Source organism: Carassius gibelio, chromosome A18, assembly GCF_023724105.1.
Source record: "Carassius gibelio isolate Cgi1373 ecotype wild population from Czech Republic chromosome A18, carGib1.2-hapl.c, whole genome shotgun sequence".
Taxonomy (NCBI): Eukaryota; Metazoa; Chordata; class Actinopteri; order Cypriniformes; family Cyprinidae; genus Carassius; species Carassius gibelio.
This window is the reverse complement of record NC_068388.1, coordinates 6,942,457-6,959,381: the sequence shown is the minus strand read 5'-3', so window position 1 is coordinate 6,959,381 and position 16,925 is coordinate 6,942,457. Positions and strand designations below refer to the sequence as shown.

Below are 16,925 nucleotides of genomic sequence, written 5' to 3'. Positions count from 1 at the left end.
GAGAGCACACAGTACTCCATATACAATTAGGATCATATAAATACCAGCAACTGCTCAGAGGACAGATGGCACGCACCTACACACAAATAAATGCACAGAAAAACACACTCCCACAGATGCCGCCATTCCCCAACCCAAACACAGCATGCCAGCGCCCCGCGGATCAGGGTGTGTGTCAGGTCCATGGCAAACAAACAGCTGTTAGACACACAGGTCTTGTTTCAACCCTACGGTGGACTGGAGCAGTTATTTGTGAGAGACCGTCGTGATATCACAGTGCCAACCCGCTGCGGGCGAGCACAGAGTCTGTCTACCTGAGACAAGGCACCAAAACAACCATTGACACATCATCATGTGACTCTTCTGCAGGCAGTGGAGCGGCACTGTCACTTGGCTGCAGCTACACAGGAGAAAAACATCATCCATATGTTCTGTATTAATGCATGAGTGGCTTCTTCATCTTTTTGCTTTCTTTTTTTCTCTCCGACTACAGTTGGTGTCTCTCTGCTGTTTTATTCATGGGGCTGACAATGAGGAATGGTTTTTGAGAGTAGAGTTATGTACAGAGATGAGCAACATGTTCTTTCAGTGAATAGGAATATAATAACCCTTATGTCGTTCAGAAATGCAATTGTTTCCTGTGGAATACAAAAGGGGTTACTTTGCAGAATGTCCAAGCTTCTCATGGATTGATAGAATGTTTTCCATATAGTACAAGCTTCAAAATTATCATAAGACAGTCCAATACTCAGGAACTATGCTCCACCTGTTTCTAAATTCAGATTTTTATTAGATATCTTGCTTATTATATTAGACTGTAGAAGTCATGAGTTGTCCAGGCTACATCCTTGTGTTGTTTTTTAAAGAACCCAATTATCAAATATATTTGTGTTCAAACCTAGTTTGATTTTAGGAATAATAACAATAATAAAATAATAACAAACTATTAAATTAAATTACAAAACATTTATATAATTATTTTTTATATAAGTATTTATATAAGTCCCAATATAATTATTTATTTATTTTTTGCCAATGGGTTTCTTGCAGTTATATTTCTTTTTATTTGGTTCTTTAAATATATATTTGACATTAATTTATTTGCTTTTGTTTTGGTAGAAAAGATTAGGTGGACATATATATATATATATATATAATTTTTATTTTATTTATTTATTAATTTTTTTATGACTGTCTACTAAAAACCTTAAACAACTAGACCACAGCTCAAACCACAATCGTTTATTATTATTATTATTATTATTACTCACACTTATCTGCCGTCTTGTTGTACAATGGACTTATGCTCTTTTAATCTCCTATTTTCTAAGTTGTTTTGGAATCAACCACTCATACAGCGATAACAACATGGGTCCTTCATCACAGGTCCTTCATGCTCAACATTTTACAGTGTGATTTCCCTGTGGTAAGAAGACTCTGGGGATATTAACAAAGCATGACATGGAAGCCTGATTCCTGATTCCAGTCCAGTAATAGTGTCTTTATCGTGGCCTTGTGTTTTGCAGAAGTCTGGCCATGAACACCACATAGAAGAATGTAATTAAGAAGTCACTTTGTGGCTCTCGCAGAAAGAAAGCACTTCTAAGATGTCAATTGCATGGTTCGTTAGTCGGTCTGGGGAAATGCTACGCTTCCTAACTACAAAGAATAGCTCAGGGGATTTGCGTGTGTCTGTGTGTGTGTGTGTGTCTTCACATATGTGGCAATGTGTGTGGACACCTCTGTGTTTGCATGTATGTGTGAATGAGAGTCTGTGCGACTCTCTGTATTTTAAAGATTTAAAGTGATCTTTGAGAATGTATTTCTGCCTGCCTCTCTGTGCCCATGTGTCCTCCCTACAAGTTGGATCTGTGGGATGTAAATGTAAACATTTGGAATTAAACAGCTTCAGTCGATTGCTGTAATGTGAGAATAAATATCCATTCATTAGATGCAATGTTGCAACTGGTCTCTATTTGTCAGCCTACTGTGATTTGTCAGTCCTCTCTTTTTAAGTCCTTATCCATCACCATTTCTTTCAGGAACCAGAATCTCATAGCAACCACCAAACAACCCCAATACCACACCCTAGCAAACCCAAAGAAACATGCTTAAACAGTTTGCAAACCACACTACAACATGCTGTAAACCTTAACAACCTCACTGCAACACTGCAGCCACCACCAACACCTTAGTTACCACATAGCAACATGCTATACACTTTAAAAAAAAACACACATACATATGCACTGCAAAAGCTTGGAAACCACCTAAAACACTCTGTTAGCTGCTTTGCAACATGCAGAAAATCTTTACATCTAATAATCTTAAAATCTTGGAACCTAATCAAAGCACCCTAGCAACTACTTAACAACAAGCTTAAGAAAAAAAGGTAAGAAAGCCCACTGCAACACCCTTGCAACCACCAACAAATCCCTAACCACTGAACAATGAATGCTAAAACACTCCAAACGCTTTAGAATCCACGCTGCAACACACTGCAACACACTGGCAATCACCCAAAATAATATTTAGAGCTTAGCAAAATATTAAAAACTCTATCAACCACCAAAAACACTCTAACAACCATGTAGAAACAAAAAAAATTAATAATAAATAAATAAATAAAAACATTTTTAAAACCACACTGCAACACTTCGGAAACCATCTAAAACACCCTTGAAGCTGCTTGGCAACATTCTAAAAATCTTAGCAATACCCTAGGAACCACTTGCACCACCCTATTAAATGGATAGCAACATGCTAAAAACCTGAAGAACCCCACTGGAACACCCTAGCAATTACACAGGAACATGCTAAACACTGCAACATCTTGCAACACCCAAAATACCCTAGCAACTAGTGTTGTTTTTGGCGGCCTTTAGTAATGGCATTCTATTTAACCCAGTCAACATAGTACAAGTACCTAGCAGTATAGATGAAACCAGAATTTTCTTTTACCCAAATCCATTTCAAACAAGGTTATCTTCTTATATTATTGTTACCTTATAGATTCAAGAATACATCCATTCCAGTCACGGGGGATGCTCTGATTTGAATTTACAACATTTATTTTTACCAACCAAACATGTAAGAAGTACACACACATAAGTTTAAATAAATTTAATCAGTGCGACCTGATGCAGCCCTTGAAGTGAGACACAGGAAACAGAAATACTGCAAAATAATAATAACGTGACTAAACGAGACAAACTAACATTGTAACATTTAGTTTCGTCTCATTTTGGTCAACGTAAATAAAGAGACATTTAAGCATAGTTTTTATTTTGTAAACTTGTTTTTATTTGTCAACAATATTGCATTATACAGTAGTCATCGTCACATGACCATAATTTATGTTGCCTCTACTCTCTTTTTCGTCATGGTGATAAAGGTTTGTTGAGAACGATATTTAGTTATAATTTTCATTGACGAAAGAGACACTACAAGCAACAAGCTAAAATCTTAACAACCCCAATCTAACATCCTAAAAAAATATATAATTTCAAACATTAAAAATGCTGTTTATTCACAAGGCTCATAAGACAACTAATACATATACACACAGCATTGGGAAGGAATAAACTGTGTTGAGAAAAAAGTTGCTGCCAGAAACTGCTGCGAGTTGACTCATGCAGAGCCGGTGACTAACATACACAGCAGCGATGCGGCACAGCCTGCAAAAACAGTCCCTGGCCTGGATCACAAATCCCCCCCCCACCCCACCCAATAAGTGCTGTCACATGCCTGTGACTACTCCGAGTGTGAGATTGACTGGAATTACCCATGGTGTAATTACTCCTGATGTGCTGCAGAGGGATCAGCCGGAAAATGCGGTTATTCCCACCAGTGTGGCACAGGAATTAGGTGAAGTGTGGCAGCATGGAGGTGTTGCACTACATGTGTGTGTGAGGTGGTTGAGGCGAAGGGGAACTGGCCCATCTGTGTGACTAGATGGGGAACAAGATACCATTAGAGGTCAGGGGCTCTGAGGCTTTCAGCCAAAGCAGGTGAGCCAGTGGATTATTACAATACTGACATGCCCGCTTGTCCGACTAGTTCGCAAAACCACTCAGAACAGCAGGAGAGAAAGTGGAAAAATGACACTGATGGAGGATTAAGCCAGAAAAAAAACTGTAGGCGAGAATGAGAAAAGACACAGGAGATAGTTACATACTAAAATGAAGTCAACCGGATGAAAAAGTGAAAGAAAAAATAATAATTTTCCTTTTTGGACAAAATGGGTTTGAAAGAGCAAAATCATTGATTTTTTTATTTTATTTTTTATCAGTTTATATATTAATTTTAAGTTTTAGTAATTTTGTTGTGTTTTTGTCATTTTTTATTAGTTAATATAGTTATAATATACTATGTATTACTTTTTATTTCAGTTTTAGTTATTGTAGTACATCAAGATAAAGTAAATTAGATGGTTCATTCTTTTAGAAAACGAAAGTAAAATTGAGACTTCAATTTCGATCTCTTTACTTAACATTCTGAATACTTTTGTAAATAATAGCGTACTGTAAATGCTCGACATTAAAATGCAAATGCATAAATTGTATATGTATAAATAATATAACAATTTCTTAATTCAAAATAAAATATTAATGATTCCATCTCTGATAATCCTGGGTTGCAATGGTCACGCAGGTTTGTTTACGCATTAAACTCGTGTCAACGAGAAAAACATGTTGTTCCCTCAACTTAAGAAGTCATGGCCACGAGAAATGGATGTTGTTCCCTCAGCATAGCATCTCGAGGCCACAACATAAGGATGTCGTTACCTTGACAAAATTATCTCGTGGCCACGACATAATATGACGTTCCTACGAGTTAATATGACATTCCCACAAATTAATATCTCGTGGCCATGACATATCATGTTCCCACGAGTTATTATGTTGTGGCCACGACAAAACTAAGTAAACCGAACAAGTCACCTTACAGGCACCGTAATAATAACCCTTTGAAGAACAACTGGTTTAAGATATCAGTGGAGATCACAACACCCTAAAGAGCACATTGATTTCGATTACCCAATTGAATTTCCAAAACCTAATTTTCAGTTTCAGTTTTCAGCTGAATTTAAACTTTAATGTCAGTCTTGTTGCTTCAGTAACAAAAAAAACATTTAAATGCTTCACTAACAGAAAGAGTAATCATTCTCAGAAAGACAGAGCCAACATATGCAAAAACAGCTGTGGTTAGCATCATTCCTTCATCAAGATAGCAGTGTGTGAGCATTAGTGCTGTAAAATGTCAAGCTTTGATGTGCACACGCTTGACGCACGCTTTTGAGATTGCGGGTGGTGTGGATGTGAGAGAAAGGGAGATAAGGAGATGTAAATGTCAAGTGCTCCGCCGAGTGAGGGCTTTGATCCCGACTGGGGTCTGCGTACCGGAGATTACCCTCCTCTTCAGAGCACACACCCGTTCTACCGTGACCAGCAGACCTAAACCATGGTGGCTATACAATAGTGGAAAAGCCATCAGCAGTGTTGGGGTAGCTCCAATGGAACTGTAGCTCCGAGCTAATCAAAGTTTGAAGCTGTTAAAACACAGTCAATCTACCGTTTAGAAAAAGTAGTCAGCTACACTACACGCTACAAACAAAAACTATCCCATGACACAATGCATGATTTAATCAAGCTGATTTTTGCTGGCACAAAAACAGTGAGGAGTTCTGAATGAAATGACTCTCTGAGGGTGACAGTGCCAAACTTCAAATGTTAAATTTGTACTAAATACAACTGAAACTACATAAACAAGTCAAAAAATAATTCAACATACTGTTCATGGACTTTAATTTATTCACTTTCCTATATTTTTGATGATAATGATAAATAATACGCTACATTTGAGGAAAATAACCATTTAGGATGAAAATATTTGACTAGATCAGACATTCCCAGGCTACCATTCAAAAGTTTGGGGTCAGTATGATTGATTGATTGATTGATTGATTTATTCATTCATTCATTCATTCATTCATTCATTCATTCATTCATTCATTCATTCATTTCTATGCATCAAAAAGTGCCACATTTTGCAACAAAAAAAAGAAAAAAGTACTGTACGTGTTTAGCATTCCCTTCCATCTCAAAGGCAGCTCCTCGGCCAGCGGAGAATACCGAGAAGTATGTGATTTGGGATGTGCCATCTTTCCACACAGAACTTTTTAGGCCAAAACACACACACACACACACACACACACACACAAACACACTTTTCGGAATTAGAGTTTGAAGTGCTCCTAGCAAGAAGAGCCTGTATCCTACGGCTCCGAAAAAAGCAGCGATACTATAAAGAATGATCTCTTATAAGGAAAAGAAGATTTTTTATTGAAAAGACAAACCCAAGGCGTCAGGCTGACACAGAATTTTCAAAAACCTTGCTAAGAACACTTTATCGGAGCATACCAGTGGGGCACAATAAAACGAGAGTGGAAGAAGAGCAACTCTTTTTTTTATTAAATCTGTTTCTAGCCAGACAGGTGGGTATCAAACTAAGCAGAGCCGCTTTAGTTCTCCTCTACAGGGGGATAGAAACCAGGTAAACCCTCCTTTATCTGTCAAACGACAAGAGGACACAAAGTAAAAGAGAACAAGCGCACTGGAATTCTTGGATCAAAGTAACAGCTCGCTCAACCGAGCAAACAATTCAAAGGGATCGTATTGTCTATCTTGTTATCTGGAGTTACCACAGGGTGGTCCTTTCTTTGGAAAAGCTCTAAATATTGAAAGGCCTCTCCTTTTCCGATTAAAGACCATAAGGAATTCTTTAATGTTTTGAAGCATTGTCTATTAAAACAGGAAGGAGGAGGGATTTATTGAAGGGCTAGCCAAAAAAAGCTTTAGAACTGCACCAGAGCTGACAAACTACCATTAAGATAAACAGGGACAGATTGCTTTTTCAGGTATTACAGACCTTATTCTATAGTTCCAGAGCAATGGTATAGACAGGAAGAGGGACATGTTATTCTAAAGAGCATTCGATTGGATAAAATATCTGTGTAGTGCAAAATTAGTGTCACTTTTTTTCTTTTCTTTTTTTTAGGTTTACTAAAAGTGAAGTGTCAACTTTTGCAAGTAAACTACGACAGCGGTCTCAACACTGCTGTGCAAAAGTTTGGGGTTAGTAGCTTTTTTTTTTTTAAAAGACAATTAAAACGGTAATATTGTGAACTAATATTATTATTTAAAACAACTGTTTTCTATTTTAATACATTTTCAAATGAAATAAAAAAGTTTAATTTTAAATTACAATTGGGGGGGTGCAATACTTTTGTCAAACTTTTAAAATGAATTTGAAGTTCAAAAAGAACATTTATTTTAAATATTTTGTAACATTATAAACCAAGTTAATGTAACTCTTAATCAATATAATCCATTTTTGCTGAATAAATACAAATCTCGAACTCAAACTTTGAACTTTTGAGCAACACACAAAAACTTTTTTTTTGTATAATGGGTTTTTTAAAGAGACTTTATTTCCCCTCGGCAATTTAGCAGTCAACCTGATGAAGTCACGGTCAGGACGCTACTGCAAAAACATCATGTTCACACCACCAACTTGCAACACACATTAGCCGAGTGTCTGACAGGCCAGCTGACAGCTGCATTATTGACGACGCACACGTTTTGTAGAATAACTGCCTAACTGGAGTCCCACATTCAGTACGGCAGTCGGCTTTCCTTCACTGAGCCGCTCGCTCACTGGCTGCCAAAGAAACACGAATCATTACAGCCATTAACCGCCTTGATGCATGAGGTGAAGCAAAAATATATCTTATTTTCGATTAGGGACATTCGGTTACATACGCGCGACAGTCTAATATGACTTAAATAAACCAGCAGTTTTGGAGTTCTTTAACTGAACTTCTACATACTTACTGACAGTATGCAAGTGGGGAAACAGAACGCAGTAGATAACAGAGTTAATATCTCACTCACATGGTAGTATGCGATGGCTTCTCGATCCAGGGCTCGGCTAACTGCCACGTCTCCCGTCAGTCGGTTGATGCTGAACACACCCTTAGGGTCTTGGTCTGCTCCCCTTCCCGTCAGACGGAAGATGTGGTCTTCCTTCATGTCAGATGAGATCACCTATATCACAGGACAGTACCAACAATCATATTAATGTTAACGTTGTTGGAATACATGGTACAGTTGCAAAACACTAAAACTAAGATTTAAACAAATGCAGTCAGTTCGTTCAAGTTTATCAGCAGAACTCACATGCGACTGGATAAATGCAGCAAAGTCCAACGCGTTTCATCAGAGTGTTGCAAGATAGAAGCAAAGAAAACAGGAAAAGTTAATTACACACACCCACAGGCAAACAGTTATGTGTAAATAAAACATGCACATGTGCTAAATATACACTTGTTTGCTTGATCTCATATTTAAAATCTAAATTTAATTACATAACACCACTCTCCAGATGATTATTAACTCCGTGTTTTAATATACTAGCCGCTGAAACTTGAAAATGAGAACCATTTGAATATTAAAACATCTTTCAATGGCTAGTGTGACCAGTGCTACCACCTGCAGTTCATTTGGCTTTTGTGTATAGCATATTTTTGTGCAAATTAGATTTCCACAACTTCCCTCGCTAATGAAAGCTCAGTTATTAACTAATGGCTTTAAATACAAATGAACAATAGCCTGAACCCCCACTTTTTTGTGTAAAAGAGCCTTTGTAAAAGTTGTTTTCATCAAGAGCAATAAACCCTATTGCATGTATCGGTTCACAGAGGCTGCCCACCTTGAACCTACCCATTCTTTGTAATTAAGCTTAAGATGAAATATCCCATTTTGAAAATGAATCCAAGCAAAGTAATTGTCCATACGAAAAGCCCCTGTTAGCTTTATTTATCTTCCCCACGCAGACCCTTTCTGCCAGATCATACACTAATACTGTTTTTCTCCTTTATAATTACAGGCTCTGTTAACCCAGGGAACATTATTATTCGGAGAAATGCAATGCAATTCTGAGTGGTTAAGCTAAGACTCAGGCTTGACCGGAGGGGGCCTCAAAATCCTGGTGTATTCCTGTGGCCGGCAAACAGATGTAAAAATGCTGAATTTTATAGCACAATGAGAGCTGTCTTGTTTAGTGGACGGGTAGTTAATATGTAACGTGAACTAATGCATATCGAGAAAACAACAAATCAGGAAATCATGCTGACAAAAGCACAAGCACCCACATAGAGTACCGTTTACACCAGGCCTGTAACCACCATAGATATTGAGGGGAACAAGTACCCCCCAATAATTAAAATTGGCCAAACTGTCCCCCCCCCCAATATTTAAAAATGATTGCACTGATCTGCTGCACTCCATTACACAGCACTCTTGTTAGGATGACAAAAAACTTTATAAGTTATATTTTCAGCCTGTTCTGTCTCTGTGGTCTAACAGCGCTCGTCAATGTCACAATAACTATGATGGCCAATCAAACCAAAGTAGGCGGGGTTTACCATTCACAGAAGCAGACTGCGATTTTTCAGTGCGGAAGCGTCAGTTTAACGGTGAAACAAGACAGCGGCGTAACATATGGAAGTTGCAATTCATTTAATATTAGTCAACCTTTTTTTTTAAATATGGCCATTTTTAGAGAGAGAGAGATAAAAGTTGCGTGTGTGACTCACCTGCATCTGTGCATCTCTTTCTACAAAAATAAAATAAAATAAGCTGTGAGTTTAGTTACTTTAGTTTAGTTACTATAAACAATGATTTTACTTCAACGTTGTTGATTAATATAAAGTTTTGATCCAGTATCAAAGCGATTTTATTATTGGCAAAAATCGCAGGGCAACGTGCCATAGACAACAAGTTTCCGTGCTCTCATTTGTGTGTCTACAGTATGCTTCAAGTGGCGCATTAATATAGCTTTATTAATAATTAATTTGGTACAATGCACTTATTGTGTACATACAAGTTTTTACATTGTAGTTATATTTGAAAAATATCTGCACATAATTACATCTGTAATTAATTTCTGTAATTACATGTATACTTACACGTTGACCCAAAAAACTGTTGCAATAGAATATGTACACAATAAGTACATTGTATTTATTTTTGATGTAAGTACACAGTAGTTAAGGCCACTTAATATAAAGTGGGACCATATACACACTGCTGTTCAAAATTAGATATTAAATGATTTTTTTTAGTCTCTTATGCTCTTCAAGGCTGTATTTATTTGATCAAAAATACAGAAAAAAATAACAACAAGTAATTGGTTTCCTATGTGAATATAGGCTATTTTCAAATATAATTTATTTCTTGGATGCAGCCCTGAATTTTCAGTATCATTACTCCAGACTTTAGTGTCATAAGATCCTACAGAAATCATTCTAAATAATATGCGGATTTATTAACATTGAAGATGTTGTGCTTCTTAATATTTTTTGGAACCTGTGAAAATTTTTGACGAATAATAATAATAATAAAAAAGAATAGCATTTATTCAAAATAATATTTTCTAACAATATACATATTTACTGTCACTTTTTATCCATTTAACATTCTTATGCTTTAATTCTTGCTGAATAAAACTATTATTTTTTTTTTTTTTTTTTATTTTTTAAAGAAGAAACGATTTACTGACCCCAGACTTTCGAATAATCGTGTAGGTTATATTATAACACAACATTTCTTTTTTGAATAAACACAGTTTAAAACACTGTTGTCTTCAAAAAATTAATACTGTTGTCTATTTAACTTTTTATTTATTAATGAATCCTGAAGGGCCTTAGTATACACTCACATTGTCTTTGTTGTTTCATGTAAAGCTAGACAGTAATTCTAGAATAAAAACCTAAGTCGTACAGTTATTGGCTTCTTTTTTACTTTTGCAGCTTTTATATATATTTTATATAGATAGATAGATATAGCCAATAATTTCTCTTTCTGAAGTATGCTTTAAGATGCTTGCGGCTAACATACTCAGCCTAGCATAATTTCTTTCCTTTCCATAATAACCTTTTCATGACAGCACATATCACATTTATGCATTTTAACATACAAATAAAAAACCTTCGTGATCTAATTTTCATTAAAAAAAAATCCCCAAAACAATGATGTCACATTTTGCACAGTTCTTTAACAGATTTGTCTCCAACCTGTATTAGCTGCACACAGAGGCTAAACACGTACACATATTGCAACTGCACTGCAATCTCCTTAAATGATTTATTATATATTCATGTATAATTGCATATAAACAATGGAACATAAACCATTTGGCAATAAATAATTAATTGTTTACATAAAAGTCAGGAAGGGAGCTGACAAAAAAAGTCTTAGCCTTCCAGGCTTAGAGATCAGCTAGACTAGGACTCACAAAAACAGCTGTCTTAAGCTGTTTTCTTTTCGGCAGGGCTACAGTTTCTTCCAAAAAACCCAAGGCAGGAAGGCGAGCAAAGTACTTTCCTATAGAACAGGTATACCTGTGATTCAATCATGATTGAATCCCAACACAGGTCATCTGAACTCTTCTGCCCATCGCAAGAGAGCCAAAAGACACCCAGACGAACTACAGTTTCACCTGAAGTCGCATGCCAAAAGAGTCCATCAAGCTCAGTTCTTCCTCCTCTTGTTGTGTCTGTTTTCCTCCCACACAGTTTTCGGCCTTGTATGTCTGGGTATGTCTTGTGAGAGGTTGCTATGGAGCTAGTTTTTTGTTCTGCTGTATGCTGCTCAAAGCTGAGATATTGATCCAATAAAACAATGAAACAACTTTTCTCTCTGTACTTCAGAGGTGCTTTATTAAAGGTGCAATGGTCTCCTTCAGCGCGAAAGAGAATTAGAAACGAACAAAACAAAAGGAGCCACAGCTCCAGAGAAGTGATGACACATGAGACGAAATGGATGGAAGAGGGCCAAAATTGGACAGGGGGAAAAGATGGAAAAATAGTGGCTATAAATTGTGGCATTATACTTGAGATTTTATAGTGCTCAGATGCTCTTATGCCCTGAAGGACATTTAGAGGAAAATAGTGATGCAGTGACATTAAAATTCTAGTTTATATCTATAACCCTATAATTATTTTCATAAACGTGACAGAAAGTCAAAAAAATACATGCATTAAAATTCTATATTATTTTGTCTAAACAAATTTAAATTAAAAATAAAAAAACCTTAACATGGATTGTTTTAAATGCTGTAATATGAATTTAGACATCACAAAATTATAATTATATTCATATAATTATATATATATTCATTTTGAGATTGGCTGAAACTTTTATTTAATTATTATTAACTTTATGCATTAGACGGCAAAAAAATGGCCATATAAATGTCAATTTAGATGAGCATGATCAAATTACATTTCCGATATTTGTAATTTCTATAATAGGCCTAATCTAATAATAATGGCTAGAAACCAATACGGTACCAATTTCTGCATCCCTAGTGTTAACAGGTTTACCACACACCACATGGATTAACTGATTAACTTATTGATTTATACATTTGATTTATAGAAACAAAATATGTATTTGCTTCAGCAATCACAAATTGTATAAAGGTATGTTACTCATGTTGTCAAGGTAACATTATATGATGGACGATGTTCTAAACATAGCCTACCATTCACAAAATTGGAGTAAGATTTTTTTATTCTCTTTTTAAATGAAATGGATACTTTTATTCGGCAAGGATACGTACATATTTACCAAAAGTAACAAAGACTTTAATATATATAAATATATACATATATATATACTATATACATATATCCTGCCTATTTAGTTCCCATGGTTTTTGATTCATTAGCTCTACACCTGTTTCTGTTCTCCCTAACAGCATTTCCATAGTTCCCTGTCTGCTGATATTTGTATTTGGACGTTTTGATTATGCTGTGTGTTCTTTCTCCAGTGGGCTTGTTATTAAATACATTTTCTCCTACTCCTTTGTCGAGTGTTTGTTTTAGACAGCAGCAGCATGTAGCAGAGCCTCAAGTGAGTAAATATAGTGGCATTTTTCTTTCTTTTTTGTTTATTTTTCCCCCTCTTCCAGAATGGATACCCCAGCTGTTCAAGTCAGAAATTGGGGCAAAAACAAAAGTGTTGCATTTATAATTTTTGTGTATAATAAATTGTGTTCTTATGAAATTTCTATTTATCCACAAAATCTTAAATAAAATTGATTACAGTTTTCACAAAATATTAAGCAGTTTTCAGTGGCATAAAATCTGCATATTAGAATGATTTCTGAAGGATCATCTGACAATAGAAACTGGAGTAATGGCTAAAAAATATGAATATGAGATATACTCAAAAAGAAAATTTTGATCGAACAAATGGAGTTTCACTGAGCATTATTTTTCTCTTAAAAATATAAAATAAAAATATTTTACCATATTACAAAAAAAAAAAAAAATCTTACAAAATCTTTTTCAAGTGGCCTTCAAAGTGAGTACAGTAGGCCATATTGATGCCTACTTTCAAAAATAACTCACCCAATGTTTGGCATGACTGTAGCAGTCAGACTACAGTACAGAAGAATACAAAGAACTGTTGGAAAGTGATGAGACAAGTTTAGAATGATCATGGCTACGGGTGGAGCAATAGAGGTCTTGGAAACGGATATCGGCCTCTCCCTCACTGTTTATGGGGTGCTCACAGGTGGTGTATTATTTGAATGTACAAACAAACACATGTACACTAACATAAACAAGCCTACACAGCCTCCCCTGGCTTTCTTCTCAGTCATTAGATGTTAGCGAACAGCCCTGGGGGAGACGCTCTCCTATTTCTATCAGCTCTCATTAGGAGCAGGGAGGACATGAAAGAGCAGCCGTTTCTTGCCACTGTCTGTATATGACAGGAAGGAGGGACCCGACTCAAACTTCTCTGACAATACAGCACTGGAGGGGAGGAGAGGCTATGTCCTCACTTTCATATTCTTTCACTCTTTCTTTCTACGGCTGTACGAGCAGCACAGTGGTGTATAATCTCCCTTGATTTACGGATGCTTGACTTTGAATGGAAACTGATGTCAACTGAGGCTGTTTATTAGACACAGAGTATTTAACTTCATCTTTAAAAAGCCATTCAAAAACCAGTAATTAAGTGGTGCTTGCTATAGAAAGCATTACGATTACTATTGCTTACATTTTGGGTAATGGATTTGAACAAACTTAACTTAAAAATGTAAAAATCATAAAATGTCCCATATTGCTTGTGCTTTGGACATCCCGGATACTTCAGACCCTCTTCAGTTTGATTATCAGCCCCAATAGATCCACTGAATATGCTATTTCTCACATACTGCACTCTTCTCACATGCACATTGGCAGCATCAATGGAAACTATGTAAGGCTGCTATTTATCGACTATAGCTCAACTTTCAGTACTGTAGTCCCCATCCAGCTTGCTTTCTTAACTCATAGACCTTGGTCTAAACTCTTCACTCTACAACTTGATTCAAAACTTCCTCACCGGTAGACCTCAAGTGTTCAAAGTAGGCCAGTTCATCTCCAGCTCCATCACCCTGAATGTAGGAGCTGCAGAGGGCTACTCTACTCTCTCTACAATTATCAAATTTGCTGATGATAATGAGACCGCATATCTGGATGAGGTAGAGAAACTTACATCATGGTGCCAGGACAATTGTCTCTCTCTGAATGGGAGCAAAACTAAAGAGCTGATTGTTGACTTCAGGAAGAGACAGCAGCGGCCCTATACACCTCTTATGATCAGCGGGACCCCTGTGGAAAAAGTGAGCAGCTTCAACTACCTTGGTGTAGAAATCTCCGAGGACCTGACTTTGACTACCCACATTCAAACAAAGCCAGGCAAAGACTGTTTGCTCTGCGACAGCAGAGAAAATTCAGGGTCTCACCAGCAATCCTGAAAACTTTCTATTCAGGAACCATAGAAAGTGTATTCACTCAGTGTATATCAGTGTTGTACGGGAATAGCTCCAGTCAAGACTACAAAGCCCTGCAGAGAGTTGTGCGCTTAGCTGAGTGCATCTCAGGGTCTGATCTTCCCTCGCTGCAGGACATCTACCTCAAACGCTGCAAAAGCAGAGTTGTTAAAATCATATAGGACTTCAACCAACCTAGTAAGTGTCTTTTCACTTTGCTGCAATCTGGTAAGAAACTGAGAGACCTAAGAGGAGTTTCTTCCCTCAGGCCATCAGGCTCCTAATCTTAAAACCAGCCTCTTAACATCTATATGTCTCCACTTAATAACCAATTAATCAGTAAGATATTCATCATTCTCTACCTGATATTGACATATTCAGTGTCACAACCTGTTTTTACATTCACCTCTTGTACATTCCTGTGTACACTTTCATGCACATTGTATTTTCTATTCTATGTTTAATCTTACAGTATACATTATCTTATAATTTATTATTTTATGTTTATTGTTTATTTTTAGAATTCTTTCATACTTATATTTATGTATATTTTCCTCTGAGTTGTATCTTTAATAATTGCACTGTCCATGGAGTGGACTTGACTCACATTTCACTGCTGGTTATATATTTACTATATAATCGTCTATGTGACCAATACAAATCTTGAATTTTAAAAGATACCTAAAATCATACAGCTTGCTGAGAAAAAATGCTATCATTTTTCTATGCAAACAGACTTGGGCCATATCTAGGAAACAAAACAAAACAAAACAAAACAAAAAAAAACATTACTCTTTAAAGTTTTTGAAAGAAGCCTCTTATGCTTACCAAGACTGCATTTATTCTATCAGAAAATGTAGAAATAAATACATAAATAAAATAATTCAAAGTTTGAAATCAGTGAGTTTTTATTGTTACTTTTCATCAATTCAATGCAACCTTGTTGATTAAAAGTATTAATTTCTTTCCAAAAATAAAAAAGGTACATGTCTGCTGCTGACAAGTGGCTTTCAATCTGAGAGAAGAAATAAAGACAGGGAGAACTAGTAGTAAGACAGAGAGGGATGTGGTCTCACTTTCTAAATTGCAAAATAAGTACAACAAAGACATCTACAAAATTCTAAAGCTCAGGAACTCTCTCACTTTCCACAGGAGACTCATGTTTGTTAGTGCAAGGTCAAAGCAGAATGAAAGATAATCAGCACCCAGCAGTATTAATGATGCACAGACAAATAAACACATATCCCTCATCATCCATCAACACTTCAGTGTGAGACATTATGCCACAGTTATCCCTTCTGATTTGTGAAAAGCATTGCAGCGAGTGAGAATGAGTGTAACTGTGAATTCACAAAATATTGACAGCGTTTCTGCTCTGGGAGCCAAAAACTACACAGAAACTGTGGAGGGTTTGTTCAGGACATAATAGAACAAAGAGACACCAGCACTGCCCATAAAAACCAGCCCAGAAACAATTACTAGCAGGTCCGAGAGGGAACCTCTGGACTTTTTCCTATTTGTGAGATTGCAGTGCTACAGGTGAACACTCCACCATAATAAATCCCCCATAATCCCACAGAAGACTGATGTCAAAGCCAGAACAGGAATCAGGGCAAATCTGTTCGTTATTACTTTTCCAATACTTCAAGCCCCCTTAACCGAGAGTGGACCTCAAGTCAACACCATCCAATAAAACTCCTCTCTACAGAAAGGGCCAAAGTAAAACCACTTGCCCCATTGTATGACTAAACATTGGAAGACACAGAACAGAGATGGACAGAGAGGTTCACAAAGGATTAATTTCAAAACCCCTGTAAACAATCGTATTACAGTTTCTTCCTTCAACTGGTACTATAAAATATAACAAAAAGATAGGAGGAGCATTTTTCCTATTTATAGTTAAATATATGGACAGTACTTTTGGAAAATATGTTTTAATTTGTATCTTTGTTAAGTGGCCCAAATGAAAAAAAATAAATAAATAACTTCATACATCTGTAAAATGTAAATGTAAATACATCTGCAGTACACCA

The 16,925-nt window shown here is 36.3% G+C and overlaps 1 protein-coding gene across 1 annotated transcript in view; it reads right to left on the bottom strand.

Moving 5' to 3' along the window:
- LOC127933837 (cadherin-13-like) overlaps positions 1-16,925 on the bottom strand; it is a 300,617-nt gene that overhangs the window by 133,620 nt on the left and 150,072 nt on the right. The window contains exon 5 of the mRNA XM_052530852.1: positions 7,956-8,108. Within this exon, the coding sequence (XP_052386812.1) occupies positions 7,956-8,108 (153 nt within the window). The remainder of the gene's footprint in view (positions 1-7,955; positions 8,109-16,925) is intronic.